The 19,680-nt window shown below is 34.1% G+C and overlaps 1 protein-coding gene across 2 annotated transcripts in view; it reads right to left on the bottom strand.

The window, feature by feature from the left end:
- Nucleotides 1-19,680, bottom strand: part of ASCC3 (activating signal cointegrator 1 complex subunit 3) — a 323,391-nt gene that overhangs the window by 94,892 nt on the left and 208,819 nt on the right. For both annotated transcript variants that reach the window (XM_046674951.1, XM_046674950.1), the window contains exons 21-30: nt 18,817-19,042; nt 17,096-17,250; nt 14,471-14,569; nt 13,303-13,471; nt 9,542-9,762; nt 8,098-8,183; nt 6,444-6,610; nt 6,189-6,334; nt 5,940-6,060; nt 3,581-3,723 (exon numbers count right to left, since the gene is read on the bottom strand). In XM_046674951.1, coding sequence (XP_046530907.1) covers nt 3,581-3,723; nt 5,940-6,060; nt 6,189-6,334; nt 6,444-6,610; nt 8,098-8,183; nt 9,542-9,762; nt 13,303-13,471; nt 14,471-14,569; nt 17,096-17,250; nt 18,817-19,042 — 1,533 coding nt within the window. The remainder of the gene's footprint in view (nt 1-3,580; nt 3,724-5,939; nt 6,061-6,188; nt 6,335-6,443; nt 6,611-8,097; nt 8,184-9,541; nt 9,763-13,302; nt 13,472-14,470; nt 14,570-17,095; nt 17,251-18,816; nt 19,043-19,680) is intronic.

Here is a 19,680-nt window from a genome sequence, read left to right as displayed (position 1 = left end):
AGAGGGAGACTGGATATAACTAAGAGATCTAGGACTAATGGAGTCAATGAAGAAATTTTCAGTTGTCTTCCTTGAGAAGGGATGAGTGGACTTTGGTTATATGAGGGGGAACTGCATTGTTAGGAGAAAAGCTTTTTTTTAAGTGCAGGTATGGAGAGAATGGTGTAGGAATGAGTTTGGGAAGCTAAAGGACTGTAGCAGACCTTTGCTGTTTATAGACAGCCAGTATTTGAACATCTCCTCCTACAATAGAGGCCAAAAAGGGGAAGATATTCCCTCTTTCTGCTGCATGTTAGAGACTGACGCTCAGGCATTCAGGTGTTTCTGTCTTGGACTCGAAGCTTGAGAGAGTGATGTGAAAACACAATAATGTTTGAGGTTAATGGTGGAAGTGGTGGCTGTCAAACTGAGAATCCAAGTGCTATTACAGCATATGCCCACAAACTTTTGAAATCACTGCAAGAAGGCTCCATAATGACAAATATGGAAGAGTATTACTTTTGGTGTTTCCTCATGCTGCAGGATAATTTCACATCAATGATACACTTGCAGAGGTCTTTCTGCTCCCTAATACTTTGAGACTTCACTGGGTTAAGAAGATAGATGGATAACTCTTTTTGCCTTTGCTAGGAAATAAAATAGGGCACATATATATATTCTCCCTAGTTATATTCTCTGTCTCCATCCTCTTCCTATTTGCCCCAGCTTCCTTTCCTCCCTCTTCCCCACCTTCCACCTCCACATCTAGGGACTCTCTGACTTAAGGCCATTCAATTGCACAACGATTTTGACACTGACCTAATCCACAGGCACCCTGCTCCACAACTGCGAGGATAATTGCTGCTGTGCTTGCTCAGCCTCCTTTGAACGTTCAAGTTGCCAACACTAGTCCTACTACAGAACACCCATCTGACCCTATACAAGGAGCAACAACAGGAATAGTTACTAAGCCTCTAGCCCAGGATATCATGGAAAGTAACCCATACAGAGATTAAAGTATCAACAAAATCTTCCTATTTTAATTTAATTATTTAGGGGATTCAATAACTAAAACAATTGCTTTATAGCAGGTTTTCATGTAATCAGATTGAATTTGCAGGGAAATCGTTGCAAACTCTCTGAAATTTTGATTTTAAAGGTGCCTGCTTCTAGAGGCAGGAATAAAACAAAGCCTGGGCTGTCTTATTCTTGAGATGGGCTTGGTGAAACAAAATGTCTGGAAATGACATAATTTCTAGTTGTCCTATTTTAGCAGTGAAAATCTACAAAACAGCAGAAACCATGCAAGCAATTCTATGACTTCTAATCAGCCTTGGTGATAAATTTTTGTGCTGATAAATAACAAAACAGAGAAGTAATTCTATACAATGGCTGAGCTGTCCACAGTTTCTTGGCTCTCATATATTAAAATTAAAAAGAAAAAATAGAATTGTACTATAACTGGGAAGAGCACATGAGGTTCACATTTGAGGTTAATGTGAGTCACATATGTGCTAAATGCACAGGTTTTATATATATATACACTCTGAGCAAACATCCTAAAACGTGTTCAATAGGTATGTACTTTGTACCTCGACTTCAAAGAAAGGTCTCCATTTGGAACACTTTTAGGGATAAGACACAAGAGAAAAAAACTTAAGCCTAGATAGATACTGCACATAAACTAAACTGTCAATATTCCAAAGATCTATTTTTCAGCATTTGCTTCCTAAGTCAAGATACTGTTTAGACACAACAAGGTGATTATTTGGGCATGCTAATTAAATAACACAGGGTAAAAAACCTTTTGGCAAAATCATTTTGATCTAAAATTATTATCTTGAATAAATATTCGGTATACACATAGAAGCAACATTAAGGAAATAATGATGAAATCTGGAAGATAAAATGATAGCTTTCATTATACTTGAGGGAGTTATGTGATACCTTTTATTATTTTATTTTAGCAGACTCTAATTTGGGAGTCTGCTACTTATTAGTGAATAAGGCCATCTGTGGTCTTATGCAAGAATGTTTTAAAATAGTAGTTAACTACTACATATTACTGTAATATAGACAGTACCATCTAACAGGTCTACTAACCCTAAATGAATCATGAGAAGTGGACAGAGAGAAATATGCAAACTGCTGAGACTGGATACTAGTGGGTTAGGAACAGTGTTTCTATTGCTCTTCTACAGGCTGCATGAGATGAGCAAAGAGAGACATGGTGGGCAAGGGAGACAATGCAACAATTTTATTACTGATTTCATCTATTTTTTTCATCCTAACTCCAACTAGAAAAATGCTTTTTAAAAACTGGAAAAGCACAAGAAAAAATCATTATATATAAATCTACGGAAGGGAGGAGTAATGTCTACATTTAGAAGCAGTAGAAGGCATCATAAAGAACCTATTAACAATTGTATCATACAAAGTGCAAAAACTTCTATTTGTAAAAAGCTACCAGGATAAAGACATCCAATGAACTAGCAAAATTAATAAAGCAGATGAAAAGATTAATTTGCATATATACATAGTAATACATATATATGGGAAAAAGTGATATCATATAAAGTTTTAGGTGTGTGTGTGTTTTTAAAAAAATTTTGGTAAGGCTCTCACACAAATCTATAAGAAAAATATTGCAACAGAATGAAGCCTAAAGGAAATGAAAGGACAAAAAAAAGAAAAAAAGAAGACAATAAACAAATATATGAAAAAAAGTGTTCAACCACACAAAAATCAAGGCATACATTAAAACATTAAAACAACAATAAGGAACATTTTCTCTATAACATATCAATAAATAACAACAAAGGAGGATGCAGTAAAATTGTTACTCTCATATACTGCTGGTACTTCATACACAATGGTGATAACATCAACTGGTACAGCCCTTTTGGAAAGTAATTAGCAGTGAATATGAAAAGCTATAAAAATGTCCACATTATTAGACTCATTAATTTTAAGTTTGGAACTCTGTACTGAGGAAATAATTCTAAATAAAGAAAAAGTCATAATAATAAAGATACATGATTATTTAACTGCAGGAGAAAAATACAATGGAATAGCCACATAACAGAATTATGCAGACATAAAAACTTATAATTGCTTAAATTTTAATGATGGTCATTGCTTAAAGGATAAGAACAGATTTTTCATTTTTACATACTTACTGTTTTCTAAATTTCGAAAATGGTCATGTCATTATATATTTTGTAAAGAGTTACTTTTGAAACTTGCTTATAAGTTCCATGAGGGCAGTGAATCCTCAAATATTATGAAAACTTAACATGAATATTAAAATATACACAGGTGATAATGTTAAAGGGAAAAAATATGGGAATAAATATGGATATAAAAAATAAACATTTAGTGGGAAATTACTGGAAGAAAATTCTCAAAATATTAATAGGGTTAAGATGGCAATATTATACATTTCCTCTTTCCTCTGTTTTTTCCCCCACATTTCTATAAGGTTATACTAAACTTTTAGTACAGATTAAAACTAAACATGATTAAATATGCACTTTTCATTATACTACAATACAAACTAATTTGACACGTGTGAGGAGTAGAAATACAATATACTGCTTACCTCCCTCTCATCCATATTCAACCACTGCTTTGGATCTTCTTCAGTAGCCAGAAATGCTATCAATTCCAAAGCAGTCAGGCGAGTCTGACGTCTTGATGAGACGAATATCAACACAGGTTTGGCTGGAGAGTGGCTTCTAATTGCTGTTGAAAAGTTGTGGAAAATAAAATGGTAAGCCACTGACACTAGAACCTGAATTTCATTAGGATATCAAATAGGTACATGAAAGCTAACACTGTAAATGATTTAAGTGACTTCTTACTCTGGTCATGAAACTTAGCATTATTCCAAGTACTACACAGATCTGACAGCGTACTGGAGAAACGACAGGACAGGACAGGTTGCTGGTCCTACCTAAAGGAGCATATTGCCACGGACAGGGGAGATTCAACTATGTTGACTCCCAGTTCTGTTCTGAGCTGCCAAGGAAGGAGACACTTAAAAGCTGAGACTCTCCATTAATAGCTATATACGGAGGCTAATCGTAGGTGGAGTGTTCTATTTCTGAGTTGTGTTTCTGGTTGCCTAACCAGTGATATCACAGGGTTAATTGCTCCTGGGATCTGGAGAGAGAGTCAAGTCCTGCAGGGTGATGAAAACTAAGAAAAGTCACAAAAAATTCCTTTTATTTTTGCCCTGTTACCAGCAGATGGAAAAATTAAGAGTCTGTAGCAATAAACTAGTCAGAGAAGTCAGAAGAATGTTTTCCCTTTGTTTTTCTAAAAATATATGTGTAAGGTTTCAAGTGGGAAGATAAAAAAAATGTAGAAGAGAAAGGAAGGGAGTACCATGCCTGAACCTACATCTGAGTGATGGCACATGGGCAGTAGACACACAGAAGATAAGACGGGCAGTTTGAAAGCTGGGTAATAAGACTGAAAAAAAAATTATTTAAGGAGACACATAAATCATTTGACCTAACTAGAATTAAGGTTTCTTTGCTATACATAGGTTCCAAAATGTTGATAAGATGGCAGAAGGAGAATTATATTATTTGTACAAACGTCCCTTAAAACAGTCAGAGATATTTAAAATTTATATATAAAAAGTTCAATCTCCTTGTAATTTCTTGTTTAAAATGTGAGCTGCAGAATTTCTTTTTATGGGCTAAGAAACAAGGTTTAGAATGGAAATGTTTACATGACATTAACTATATTTACACCCTAGGAGTGAGAAATAAAGCTATCATAAAATCATATTTCTAAACTCAAAGAAATATAGTGATCCACTCCAGGTACAGTAAACAGTTTATAAGGATAACCGCCATACTAATACCATATCTAGAGAAGTCTAAGTATTTCAGTTATTTACTATTGATTTACATAAAACAAAATGCTTCATTCCAATCATTGGTATGCAATCTGCCATTCCTTAAACAGATATAAGCAATCTCAACAATACATACTATGAAAAATAAGCTCATTTATCTTATTTCTCACTTACTGTTTATCAGAATACTATAGAATGTAAATGGCAATGCTTTGATAAATCATATTAGAGATACACTGTTCAAAATACACGTATTAGTACAATATTGGCATCATTTGTACACATAATCATGAATGAATCTGTCTCTTTTTTTAAACTTCAACATTTAATGGATTTTTGCTGCTGCAAGAACAGGTGTGCCTGAACAGCTCACGGCAGATTTATTGTTCATTAGTGATTTTGTACAATGCTTCTGTGGAGGTATAAATAATCTGAACTGCCAAGACTGGTCTCCAGTTCACAATCAATACTTTGATTCTGTCATAAGGCTAATTACAGCAGCTAAAAAGTCACCTCACAACTGTCACCTCACAATCAACAGCAGCTCACATTAGAGAATTTATTTTGAAGGTTATTTTTAATTGATATAATAAATATTCCTTATGCAGCCTAAACAAAACATGTTCCAATAAAATAGGAGTGTTATTCTTAAATCTTTCCTGCTTGTCTAACTTGTTAGGGCAAAACAAAACACAAAAACAGAATCATTGTAAGAAACTACTGAAATTCGTAAGTTTTACTGTTTCTGGCAAAAATTAAGATTGTGTGACTTTTCTTTTACTTGCAGCTTCTACTTATCATTTGTTCAAGCTACTAACTACCATAAGAAAACACCTTAGGAATGAATTGATTACTTTTTAAAATCACATACATTTATTCTACTACAAAGATATTATCATTTATGAAATCTCATTTTCAATAGTTAATACAACACATATTTATATTCCTTAACAATTAAGGTAAATAGTTTTAGATATATGTAGAAGTTGGAGCAGTATCACCCTTTCAAAGAAACCCAAATTATTTAGAATGTAATCAAAGGCTACCATAAAAAATGGTTGCTATTTCATTCCAAAAATCTAAAACTTACCCTGAAATGTAGGCTTATTCATACTAGCCATACGAGGACAGTAATGTTGACCTGGGAAGCCTTGAATGTGAACTTCCAGTGGAACTGGGCGTACTGATGGTCGGAAGTTGAACAAGCCCATCTAGAGTAAAAATGAGAGAGAAATCATTTTCAGTTTTATACTTAAGTTTATAATGTTATAGTGCCTCCTTAATGTGGACACCTAAGCCATCAGTATTAAAACGCCTGATTTATTGATCTTCTACATACCTGATGAATATTGAGCCAGTCAGCAAGGTCTCTGGCATTAGCTAATGCAGTAGATAGTCCAACTATTCTAACAGGCTTTTCTGTGTGTGATGAGATGAAATTTGTTCGAGATACAATGACTTCTAGAACAGGGCCTCTTTCCTCCCCTAGGAAATAGGAATAATGCATGTTAATCATTTAACAAGCCCTGATGCTGCGTGTTGCAGGTAGGAGAGTTGAAGTTTGTAAACTTGCTTCAGACACAGTGGTACCCACCAAGCAGATGGATCTCATCTATGATGAGAATAGTGACTTGCTTTACATAGTTCCTATTCTGCCAGCTTCTGCTGACTCCATCCCACTTTTCTGGTGTGGTGACGATAAGGTCAGCCTTGGCAATGGATTTCATATCTGGAGTCACATCTCCTGTAAGTTCAATAACTCTGGAGAGGAATAAAAATGATCTCTTTAACTTTTCAGGTAAGACATGACCTTGTAAAGGCAAAAACATATCTTTCAAAATAAAGTTTTATAATGCTTAAAACTGTTTTATCTCCCTTTGACTTCTGAAATTTTCTGAGTTGAGTCCAAAATATATGCTTAAGAATTCTAAGATAATTTCTTAGATAAATTAAGAAATTAATAAATAAAAAGTAGGACATATAAATTCAAATCACTGACAATCTGTTTCATGCAGATATGCAAATGTGTCAAACTTTGATGATGTTTACATAATCTCTGTTTATATGATTTTATAGAGTTGAACTCACATCTCCTTCTGTTTATGCTGGAATAAACACCTTTCTAATGAGGAAAAGTGTTAACTTATTAAGACAAAAAGAGGCACTTATTAAGAATATGATTATGTGTAAGCTTCATTTCTTTTCTTACTTTAAAATTTTCTATAGATATTATAGGCAAATTCAAATATATTAGGACATAAGAAAGCTGGGACAAATATGTGCCGCCTCATTCTGAGCAGATAATGATAAAGAAGGAAATCTGGAGGCTAACTCAAAATTTTAGGTAATCATTAAATAATTTTTACATTTGTTTCACCACTCAAAAAGCAAAAAAAGGTCAAGATTAGTTTCCTCCAAGTATAGTGTTCCCAAAGCTTTTCTTTATTTTTATTCATTTTTTATTGTAACATTTTATTACTTTGAATATGTAATATATTTCATGTATTATGGTTCATGTAATATGCAATCATGTAATATGGTTCAAACACTATGTAGTGAATAGTCTCTGTAACATGTCTATTTTCCAGTCACTCAGTTCTCATTCCAAAGCAACCACATATTTATATTCATCACCATTTTTTAAAGACAAAAGATAGAATACTTTATTTAAAACATTATTTTACAGTAACTCTGGGGACCATTTCTTCAGCACATAAAGATCTCATTCTGTTATGGAGTGATGCGGTATTTTTGCACTGTGCGAATGTACCATAATTAATTTAGCAATACTCCATTGGACACTCAGGTCACCTGCAATTTTGCTATTAAACACAACGCTACAATGAATACATTGTACAATATTTAAATATTTTTTAAAAGTCATGTTCTTCAATTTCTGTTTATTGGTAAATGATTTACATGCAAATTACCTTCTAAGTGGTTTCTAGAAGTTACTCTGAATGATATGAAAGAAAAATAGATATAACCTATTTTCCTTCTGTTTTAGAATTTCAAAATTTTGAGAAAATTATCTTGCCAATTAAAAGTATTCATATTAAGTAATTTAAGGGATTTCATTTTTCAATCTTAAAACAATGGGAATATTGACAACATTTAAAGGTAATACAATACCTTTAAATAAATGACTGAAAATTATAAAGGCATTGAATAGTTTTATGCAAATCTTTTATTTTGTTAGTCCTTTTAGATTATTCAAAGCGTATCTTCTGAAAAAAGTATGAACTTACTTTTTACCAAGTTTTTCTTCTATTCTAACTTTCCAATCATCCATTCTTTCACGTACCAGGGCTTTCAGGGGCGCAATATATACAGCCTAGAAGCGGGGGAGGGGAAAAAGACTCTCAGGAAAACACTGACAGCATTTTAAAACAAAGGCAAACTCCATAAAATTTATCAAATATGAGAGTGTGGTTTTAAAATGTATCTTTTAATACTGAAAGACTTAAAATTTTAACTTAATGTGAAAACGTCATTAACTTACTCAAACTACATTTATCCAAAGGAAGACAGAATTATAACACATCACAAAAATATTGACAACAAATTTTAAAAAGCACCAGAAGTATTTTTTTTTAGGTACATTATAATGAAATTATCTTTGGGCATAATGTGAAAAAATTTAAAAATGATGAGACAATACACATACAGAGAAAATCAGAGTTCTGATGTAAACAAAAGTTTTTCCTGGTATTATGATGAAGAGTTATCTAAGTTGTAACTCTTTGAAGAAAAAAGTTACTAATTTTGAAATTCTGAAGAGAAATAATCGAGTTGTTTAAATTTTAATGCAGATTTTTGGAAGATGCCAATTGTAAATTTTAGGTGTTCTATCTTTTTTTTTTTTAAACAACTCGTCTTTAATAATCCAAACTTACATATAGATTATTCACTGAAAAAAATTCTTTTCTTTATAAAATGTTCCAAATCTAGAGTGGAGCTCTACTGTTGCATCCACATGTCTCCTACTGGATCAATAACCACATAACAGACGGAGAAGCAGGAAAACTTAAAGCTCAGCAGGGCAAAGTCACTAGTTAGAAATCACTGAAAAAGGAAGTTAAAGCATTTCTGAAATCATAAATGATGAGGAATTTAGCACATAATTCCAATCACAACATATGAATTAGCTTTCTTGAAAAATGTTTCTAACCTGAGTACTTGCCATTTCAAGAATGCTTAAAATCAATACTTATTTGCTTCCCAGGTTACTTTATATTAACTAATGATATCATAGACATTTGAAGAAATATGGAATAAAAACTGCCTCTGTATTTTCTGTGTATAATCAAACTGTATTTGTTAAAGTATTAGCTTTTTCTTCATAGTCTAAGGATTTGATTATGAATCATTATGTATCTTATAAGTATGGCTATGAATTAGGTATCTTACAATGAAACTGCCTATGAATTGTAGCTATCTTACAATGAGGAAAGGACATATGAGCACCAATATGTGCATTAGAAATCTAACTAGAGGACTCCGAAGGTTAAGGTAAATTACCTTGTGGCCAGTTATTCCAATATTCATCTGGCCCCTCCTGGAAAATTCACTAAGAGAGTGAGTGACAAATCTATTTATTGAGCTCTGCCAGTATATTTAGAACTGGCTGGTTTAGAGATTATGAACTGTCTTTCCTAACTGAATGTAAGCGTGTGATTCTTTGAAACAAACCTTTGAAGTAGGGTACTTGTTGAAGACTCTGAAAATAGCTAATTCAGCTGCAACAGTCTTTCCCGATCCAGTGGGTGCTCCAAGTAGGACATTACAGTCTGTGTGATACAGCGTATGAAATATTTGTGTCTGCACAGGGTTAAAGTGGCTGAAGTTGTACAGTGCTTCATATGCTTCACATCCCAAAGCTGTGACTGGTAAAGGCTGAAGATCCAGTAATTCTGAAAAGATGCAACAGGTACTGCCATACAATAACTGGAAAATATGTGCAACACTAAAAGCGGTCTCTTAGGAACAGACTATAACAATCCTTAATTCTTTAGAGGGAAAAAAGCTTATCAAAAATTTTTATATACTAGTTACAGATCTTTTTTAGCTCTGTTAACACATTTATAATATGGACATACTAAACGCTTTTCTGGGGGGTGTTCCCCATAAGCCAACTATAATGCTTTATCTTTCTCTTCCAATCAGGAAAGTAATTTGAATGACAAGTGGTATGAAAATATGCATGTTATAGAAGAAAACTAAATCTATTCCAATTTGTAAAAAAAGGAAAACCATTTGCAAACTTCAGTACTAGAATAGTTACTAATAACAAATGACTTTTGATCTGTTAGACAATTGACCAAACCAGAGTGGTGCAGTGAGCTGTTGCTCTAGCCGATGTAAACTAAACCGGACTTACAATAGTTCCAGGAAGAAACTTAGGTGGGAGTTTTAAATCCACTAGGTAACCAAGACCTACGCTGAGAAAACCCTGAAAGAAACTAGATTTAGTTGTATCTCATTAGGTCGACTAGAGGTCTAGGGGATTAGAAAGTCAAAATGATTTAGAGAAATAAAGTTATATTAATATACCTTTGAATTTGACAGACCTTGTATTTTCCCATAATGCAGAAAGGTATCAGTTAGAAAACCAGAAGGCAGCTTTACTCATAGGATTATTTCATAGAAGATGACTCTACTCATTTGAAGTTTGAGTGAAAAGGAGGAACAATCAGTAAGGGGACACAGTGTTCCGTATCCTGAGTTAGATCTTCGTAGTAAAGTTTCAAAATGGAAAGTATAGAGAATTCTCTTCTCAATGTACTTAAAGTATTATCCTTGCCCCACTGCTCCACTCTATTACATAGGTAACTGAGCGCTAACCGCATGTTTTTGGATTATAATCTCCTAAATTTTCTGTAGCACTGAAAATCAAGAAGGGAGGAAGTCTTAACTTGCAATGCTAATCAAAGCATAGACACATTCTTTTTTTTTTTTTGAGAAAGATTAGCCCTGAGCTAACTGCTGCCAATCCTCCTCTTTTTTGCTGAGGAAGACTGGCCCTGAGCTAACATCTATGCCCATCTTCCTTTACTTTCTTTTTTATATGTGGGACGCCTACCACAGCATGGCATGCCAAGCGGTGTCATGTCTGCACCTGGGATCTGAACCGGTGAACCCCGGGCCACCAAAGCGGAACATGTGAACTTAACCACTGCACCACTGGGCCAGCCCCAGCATAAACATACTCTTAATAAAGACCAAAAAACCCATTTTGTTATTTTTTGACAACGCTTTGCTTCTGTGAAAGATGAAGATTTTCCTTGGTTGATTTAGGCTCAACAGGATGCCTACGTACATAGATACTTTGAGCCAAATAGGATCAGGAATCATTGAGGTTACATCAGGCATTTTTAATATCAATTGAAACGTATGGTGGTGCATTTACTGCTTTTTAAAAGGTAGTCAGAGGGGGTTGGCCCAGTGGCACAGCGGTTAAGTTTGGCATGTTCTGCTTCGGTGGCCCAGGGTTTGCCAGTTCGGATCCTGGGTGTGGACCTATGCACCACTTGTCAAGCCACGCTGTGGCAGGCGTCCCACATATAAAGTAGAGGAAGATGGACATGGCTGTTAGCTCAGAGCCAGTCTTCCTCAACAAAAAAGAGGAGGATTAGCGGCAGATTAAGTTCAGGGCTAATCTTCCTCAAAAAACACTGAAAACAAAAAAAAAAAGGTAGTCAGAAATCAACTAATTATATAAATAGGGTGATAGGTGCATAGCCACTGAGCAGAGAAGTGATTACATGAGCATTAACATAAAATGTTAATACATATTAAAATCAAGTACTGCAGTCAAAGAGGACTAGTAGTGATGTTGGTAGCATATATTTTAAATTAAAGCACAAAACATTTTTATGTATTTTATTTAGAGATCCTTGATATCACATATAAGAATATTTGAAGAAAGACAACCAGAAAGGTTCTCGTCAATAAATAGATAAGTAAATACTGCAATCTCACTATTTTTCTATGTTGACAAACTTTTTAGTTCTGTTCTCTCAAGATATCAGAGTGGTATCAAGGGTCGTCTAAAGTATCTCTCTTTAAGATAATGAACAAGGTACACATTTGACAAAAATGGCAAAGATTAAAGTCACATTAATGCCTTCTTTCATTTCCCAAAGGATGGTCAAATAACGTGCTCACTAAAAGTAGTAAGAAGTAACATTTTTATTTTGAAAAAGACAAAGAGTTTGCCTTTGGAAGAATTATATGGAAAAGAAAAATGGACTTTCATTTCTCTATAAAGTAAATTAAGGACCTCTTGAAATCAATACTTATCCATTATGAATTCTCCATGAGAAGAAATAAACTTAACACACTAATTAATTAATAGATTAGTATCAGGATATTTTTGATTTTATAGGGCACTTAAAGGTATCATTATAAACATTTATCCACGAAATTCTGCTTCTTTAACAAGTCAAAATAGAAAGGTACTCTGCTCATATTATGAAAATTTAAAATGGATTCTTGTCAGTTACAATGATGAAAAACACTCTTTTATGATATTGCAGATTACCATACCCCATTTTATAATGTTACTGTGGAGAACTAGAACTAATATAAAGGTACATACTGTTCATAGGACACAAATTGACTCAAGGTATACATGAATCCATCCTGGAGTGATATTATAACAGGACTCTTTAGTATCAGCACTTTTTTTTTTTTTTGAGGAAGATTTGCCCTGAGCTAACTACTGCCAATCCTCCTCTTTTTGCTGAGGAAGACTGGCCCTGAGCTAACATCCGTGCCCATCTTCCTCTGCTTTATATGTGGGATGCCTACCACAGCATGGCTTTTGCCAAGCAGTGCCATGTCTGCAAGCGGGATCAGAACTGGCAAACCCCGGGCTGCCCTGAGAAGTGGAACGTGTGCCATTAACTGCTGTGCCACAGGGCCGGCCCCAGTATCAGCACTTTTTTGGTGTGGAAGCACACCAAATGGAGGAAAAAATCCTACAATTCACTTTATTAATTTAACATACTAGAAATACGCTTAAGTAAATGGTAATAAACACAAAGAAAAAAGGATATCTCCAAAGTTTTACAGAGAGTACAGATTAAATGATAAACGATACTTGCAATGAAAAAGGAAGGCGATATGGAGAAATTATAATGGTTACATGTAAAAATAGAGATGAAGGCAAAGGAACACAGAAATAGTCTCATGCTTGTTAGAACTATTAGAATTGAACTAGGCTTAGTAAATGTTTTTAGAATTCAAATTAACAAAAATTAAGGCCCATCATTAAGTTCTACAAAACAAATACATACAAAGATTTGATTTTGAAGTCTCTTTTCAAACTATATTGACAAATAAGTTGGATTTTGATTCAGATTCAGACAATTTTAAAGCAGACACTTTCAACATTAACTAAAACAACAATTTGGAAAATCGATGATTCAAATTGCTATTGGATATGTTACCTGTATGGGGAGGATGTCTCTCTGGCAGAATCAGGTGTTGAAAATTGATAATACACACAGCCTCAGCTCCCAGCCATCTATCAGACACTGCTCGGATGTAGTATTGGGAAGGCAAAGGCTCAAAGATAGGGATTGTGAATACCAGTAGCTGAGCTTCTTTACTAAGGACCTAAGGGGAGACAAAGTCTAAAATGAAGATGGATGTTCTAGCATTATAAAAGTCTTATTAAGCTATTGTTAAGACAATAGTATCTATAGCAAGATACACTAAAGATAAAGAAAGCATGTTAGATTTCTAAATAGCTGAGATATTCAGGTACTTCAGAAACTTGTGGGGAGTCTCCTTCTGAGGATACGTGATATAACCAAGGGTAAAATTTACATTCAATTTATATTATTTACATGTGCATATCATCATGTATTAACAGATTACCAACTCGATTCATCAGAATTCCCCAAACTTCATTCATTCGATTACTTAATTATTTCATGATTTTTACTAAATTATTTACTTATTATTTTTCTTTAATTCTATCACTACCTTAAGTGGAATAACAGAATCACTTGGTATACATAGAAGGTAATCATAAAGACATGCAATAAAAAAAAACATTGCTATGAAATTCTACTGCTGCCCACCCAAAGCTCTCAGCCTGAAGCTTGCTTTCTCTGTGATAAAAAGAGAAATTAGGACTGAAGCAAAGTTCGACATGCTAGCTTCAAATTGAGTCTTTCCCTTGGAATTTATAGAGAATTAAAAAAAAAATGCCCCTTCCACAATATGATTCAATACCCTTTAGTACTGTTTATGTAACACCTAAAGTTATTATTATTTAATTTTATTTTTAATATTATTTAATATAATATAAACCCATTTACATTACTCATATAATTAATATAAACCTATTTAATACATTCCATTCCTCTGGAAGCCATGCCTTAAACCATGATAAAGATTACAATCCAATTTCTCAAACTAAGGTCACACTGAATATATCAATACTCTAACATTTAATTACTGTTTCCTTGTAAAGCCAAAAAGAAACAAAAAATAAAGCTTTAATGTCACTATGAAATTAGAGAAATAAAAACAGAAATTGTTATTTAGTTTATATTTTCTTTTTATGATAGTAACACAATAAGGATATAGCCACACACACATATTTACCTGTTTTTTAAGAACTATAAAATACTCTGAATGATAAATATGATCATTTGTAGGATCTTCTACCCAAATCCACCAGGGTTCTCCTACAGTCCCATGGACCTAGAAGACAAATAGTATCCTAATACTATATATATTATAACTCAAGAAAGGGATACTGTTGTTTGTATACCCAGCACTCATTCCTTTCTCTCTTTGTAAAAAGCTTTATTGATATACAATTTACATAAAGTTTACATTTAAAGTAAAGAGTTCAATGATTTCAACATATTTATAAAGTTGTGCAACATCTCCACAATCTAATTTTAGAACATTTTCATCACTGCAAATAGAAGTCTTGCACCAATTAGCAGTCAATTCCTATGTTCCCCATCTTCCCAACCTCCAATCCTTGACAATCACAATCTACTTCCTTTTTCTATAGATTTGCCTGTTCTGGACATTTCACATAAACAGAATCACTTAAATATGAGATCTTTTGTGACTGACTTCTTTCACTTCACATGTTGTAGCATGCATCACTACTTCACTCCTTTTATAGACAAATAATATTCCATTGGATAGATATACCACATTTTGTGTATTCATTTCTCTCTCACTCTTTTTATTTTTTTTTTGCTGAGGAAGATTTGCCCTGAGCTAACATCTGTGCCAATCTTCCTCTAGTTTTTAATATGTGGGCCACAAGCACAGCATGGCTGCTAACAAAGTGGTATAAGTCTGGGCCCAGGAACGAAACCTGGGCCGCCGAAGCAGAGTGTGCTGAAATACTAGGCCATTGGGGCTGACCCTCTCTCTCTCTTTTCTTTCTCTAACAAAGCTCAGTCTTGTTTAGTATTCATCTCTCTTTCATGTGACTCAGGAGGTGACCCCATCTCCAAGAATAATTTTGATTAGCATAAGCCAATTAGCCTACAGCATCCCCCTGAAAATAGTTTGTGGTGAGGGACAGGCACATGCCCAATTAAAATGAAGGAAAGGTCTTATAGTCCATGCCCTGGGTTGGTAAAGTGGGGGTATTTCCCTCTCTCTTTAAACATGAACAAGGAAGCAAGAAAACATTTGGGAAGTGGCCAACAGCATCAGCCAAGCAAAAGGATGGAAAGATCTTGGGTGCTGAATGATATCATTAAACAGTCTTGATCAACTTTAGGGCCGTTCTACCTGTCGACATTTTATTGTGGAAGATAATATATTTTCTTGCTTAAGTTAGTTTGAGACAAGTCATGTTTTCTGTTCTTGCAGCCAAGAGCATTCTAACTGATAGAGTTAACTATAAAAACAATTAAGTACTCTATCTTATTAATAAATTAAACCAAATTGTGGGAGACTATGGATATTGACAGAAGAAAATAATGTGAAGAAAATATGAAACTTTAATGCATTTGAAAAATTCTCTTAAATATGAAACTTGAAATATGAGTTTATGGCTACATATAATTTTTATATTATGCAAAATTCTATATTTATAGAAATATTAGATATAATTTTACATCATCTAGTCCTCACAGAAATTCTGTGAGAAAGATCATTATTATTATTATACATGTTTACGGATGAGGGAACTGAAGGAATTAAAGGTTAGAACACTTTAAGACCAATGGTCAATTGGGTTTAGGACTATGGTTGGGTAATTTTAGAGCATGTTGCTGAACACAATTCATTCACATTAAAGCGTGTTAATGCCAGGTAATGCAGAAGGTATTTACTTATACTTAACTAGATCTTACAATAACCATGTAAAGTAGGCATTGCAATACTACATTTACTGATTTACATGTCTTCCCCCACTGGCTTCTTAAAAAGGTGGACTGAGTCTTACTTGCCTTTGTATCTACAATCTCTACACTACTGTACTCTTTGCACAGTAACTGGTACGAAAACAGACCTTAAAAAATGTTGATTGAATAAGAATAAGATCCAGAGTGGATCTTCACATACATATAACTTCTAAGGTAGTGAACGAAGAACAGAAGAAAGGGTAAAAACAGAAATAGGAATGTGATTGGAACCAAAGAAAAACATTGTCAAAGACTATGTACAGCACTGAATGTTCAGAAAGTAAAGAAAATAACTAAGAAAAAGACATTTCTCATGACAACCAGCCAGTTTCAGTGATCACTGAGAAAGCAGTCTCAGCAGGAGAGAAACAGGTGACCAGGAGTGAAATGTAGAAAACTCTTCCCACAAGTCTAACGGTAAAGAAAAGAAGAGAATGACAGTTTGAGAAACAAAAGGATTTAAAAACGGTTCTTTCAGCATGGAGAACCTTGAATTTTTAGTAGGCTAAAATGAAAGAGTAAGGAGAGGTGGCAAAAATGAAAACACAAAGAAAATGAAAGAGAATTAAACGAAGTCCCTATGGAGCTCAATTCAATAAACATTGTTCAATGTTGAAATTTTAGGTTTCCTAGATGTTCTGAAGAGGTCTCACTGGTTGACATATTAACATATCACACATTTTTCCTGAGGATGAGAGTAAATATTGCTACGTTTTAATGAATCTTCAATATGAATTCTTTTTAGTGGATTTTCTGTATGCCTGGAGGACAGACATAAGGAGGTGTAGTTGAACCTGCAGTACAGACATTTTTGCTTAACGCTGATATAGGTATTTTCTGCTTCTACCTGATCACTCCAAGTGAAATCAGGACAGATGCTGAGCGTCACTCGGAGGACAGTCCGTGTGATGGGCTGAATGGATGCCTCCATTGTAACTGAAGGAATCTGATGAACACACTGTTTGACCTTGAGTCCAATATTCACATGATGCAGCATGTGACCTGCAAGAAAAACATCACATAGAAGAAATGTGTGCAGGGAGAAAAAAAGCAATATAATCTGACTTGTAAATGGGATTTCAGAGAAGGTGATTTTATTGCTTGTTTTATGATTTGCTATGTAGAATAGTTGACATTCTTGACCTGGCATGTTTGAATATTTTGTAATAGTTAACTTGAATTAGCAATTCATAGCTCTGAAAACCAGTATCAAGGTTTCTTCAACTATTAATAGGGTTCTTAAAATTACTGAGACTTAATAGTGTTTAAACTACTATAAAAAGTTCCACTTTTCTCCTAGTTAGTTCATGACACATTATAGAAATATCTAATATTTGTGAAAACAGCCATTAATTTATTCAAGGTCTATTTCAGAACTCTATAACCACGATGGGAAATGCTTTAGTAATCAAACACAAGTCACCCATCCACATCCATTTCCAGAAATCATAAAGATAAAATATGGTCAATCTAGCACAAAATTAACCACTTATACATATTTTCATAAATGATCAGATTCTCAAATACAGATATGTTTGGGGTAGAAGTGGCGGTCACAAACAGGTGTGACTAAACATTTTCCTACTCTAGTCCAAGCAACTAAGTGCAAATAGATTATATTTTATAGTATCAATATTTCTTACATGTTTGGCTCTCCAAAATAAAGTTTTTAAATCACATTTATGAATAAATTAAAATGTTTTATGTTCACTTGGATTTGAAACTAAAGTGATCTTCTTTGTTTTGATAAAATATTTACATGCTACCCTATTATGAGCACTCTCAACTTTCCTAGTTAAACCCCTCAATTCTCTGTATTTTTATTGATGCTTCCCTTCTTTCACTCTGTCTTAAGAACTATTCTTACTACACAAGTGAAATAACTCTCAGCCACGCTTCACATCTTTGGGCCTTTTGTCAGCAGCAATCCTCTCTCTTATTTCTCTGCAGTCTGACTCCCTTCATTTGTAATGTCTATCCTACTCAGAGCCTGGAATATTACCTAATTGATATATGATATGTTTGTCCAATAAAATGCTAAGGTACATAGGAATGTATCTAAGAATAATTTTTCAACGTTACGTGAAAAAGGTAGACAACCAAATGTATTTACACACTGATACCAGCTGAGTTTAAAGATAAATATGTAATGATGAAACTCCTTTAGAAACTCTGCAAAAACAGATTTTAACGTTGACATAATTTTTTGCTGTAATACTGCTGATAAATGTAAAAAAGACTTTGAAATGAGCTAAGTGTTACAAAATAAATTAAGAAATAAACCTCACTGATTAATTCTCATCATTTATAGCTAAGATTCTATCTGTAAAATACTCAACTTAAGGGTGTGACGATCTAACTCCATTTTAACTGCTAGTTCTTTCAAGCAACTTCATAAAATTTAGAGGGACTTCTGCTTGAGTTTAGACAAATGAAAGGGAAATTTCATAAAAATGGTAAAAATTTATCTTGAGTAAGGTGAAAATTCACAATACTTTTCTTTTACATCAAGTAAAATATTTTATTTCCACAGAACAACGCATTAAAGTATTTTTGCTTCCTTCTTACCGATTTCATCTTTCCTCATGTCCTTCAGTTTATCCACAGTAAGATTTTTTTCTTCTAATCTTGTTAGAATGTGCGGTGGTAAGACTGGAAATTGTCTCAAAGGGCTAGCCCAACCCCAGAGCCTCTTGTCGATGACTTTACTAAGATTCAGGAGCCTGTAGGTCATGGCAGGCCAACGTTTCCTCAGAGCAATTTCAAAAAGGGCACGGACAATTCTAGCTGCATTCTGAAGGAAAAAAAGAGGGATTGGTGGTTAGGTCCAATGTGCTTTTAAAAATGTCAATTTATTATTCAGACTCAGTTTCAGAACAAGTATGTCAAGCTGCCTCCTTTAATTGTGGGCAACATCTATCCTCATATAACCCTAATTATCTTTATTATTTCTATGCAAGAATAATCATATCCTTTCTATGTGGATGTTATCCTGGTTAATGCTCAGAGGGTAGCCTTATTTCCAAGTTCTTAGGAAACTCCACCCTACACCCCGTAAACAGGAAGGAAGTAGGAAGAGACGAGAGGAATGCAAAGCACTGAGGAGGCTGTTGAGGCCAGCTGGAATGTAAGAGACAGCCAAAGGTGTTCTTGGGTATATAGCGGAGTGATTTAACTTACAAGGCTATTTAGAGAAATGAGGAAGACTTTGGGATCCAGTCAGTGATAAAAATTAGTAAGAGAAGGGTGACAGAGGAAGTACTGATGAGTGCAGCTACCCATATTTGTAGCTCCCTATAAACCACGCAATGTGTTAACTGCTTTACAGATATTCTTTCATTTAATCTTTACAACAACTGCATTTCATTGCTTTGATAGTACAATTCTATAGATGAAGATATGAGGGCTTGGAGAGGTTAATAATTTGACCAA

The sequence above is a fragment of the Equus quagga genome, chromosome 11 (assembly GCF_021613505.1).
Source record: "Equus quagga isolate Etosha38 chromosome 11, UCLA_HA_Equagga_1.0, whole genome shotgun sequence".
NCBI lineage: Eukaryota > Metazoa > Chordata > Mammalia > Perissodactyla > Equidae > Equus > Equus quagga.
Note: the sequence above shows the minus strand (reverse complement) of the source record. Positions and strands in the feature narration are given on the sequence as shown.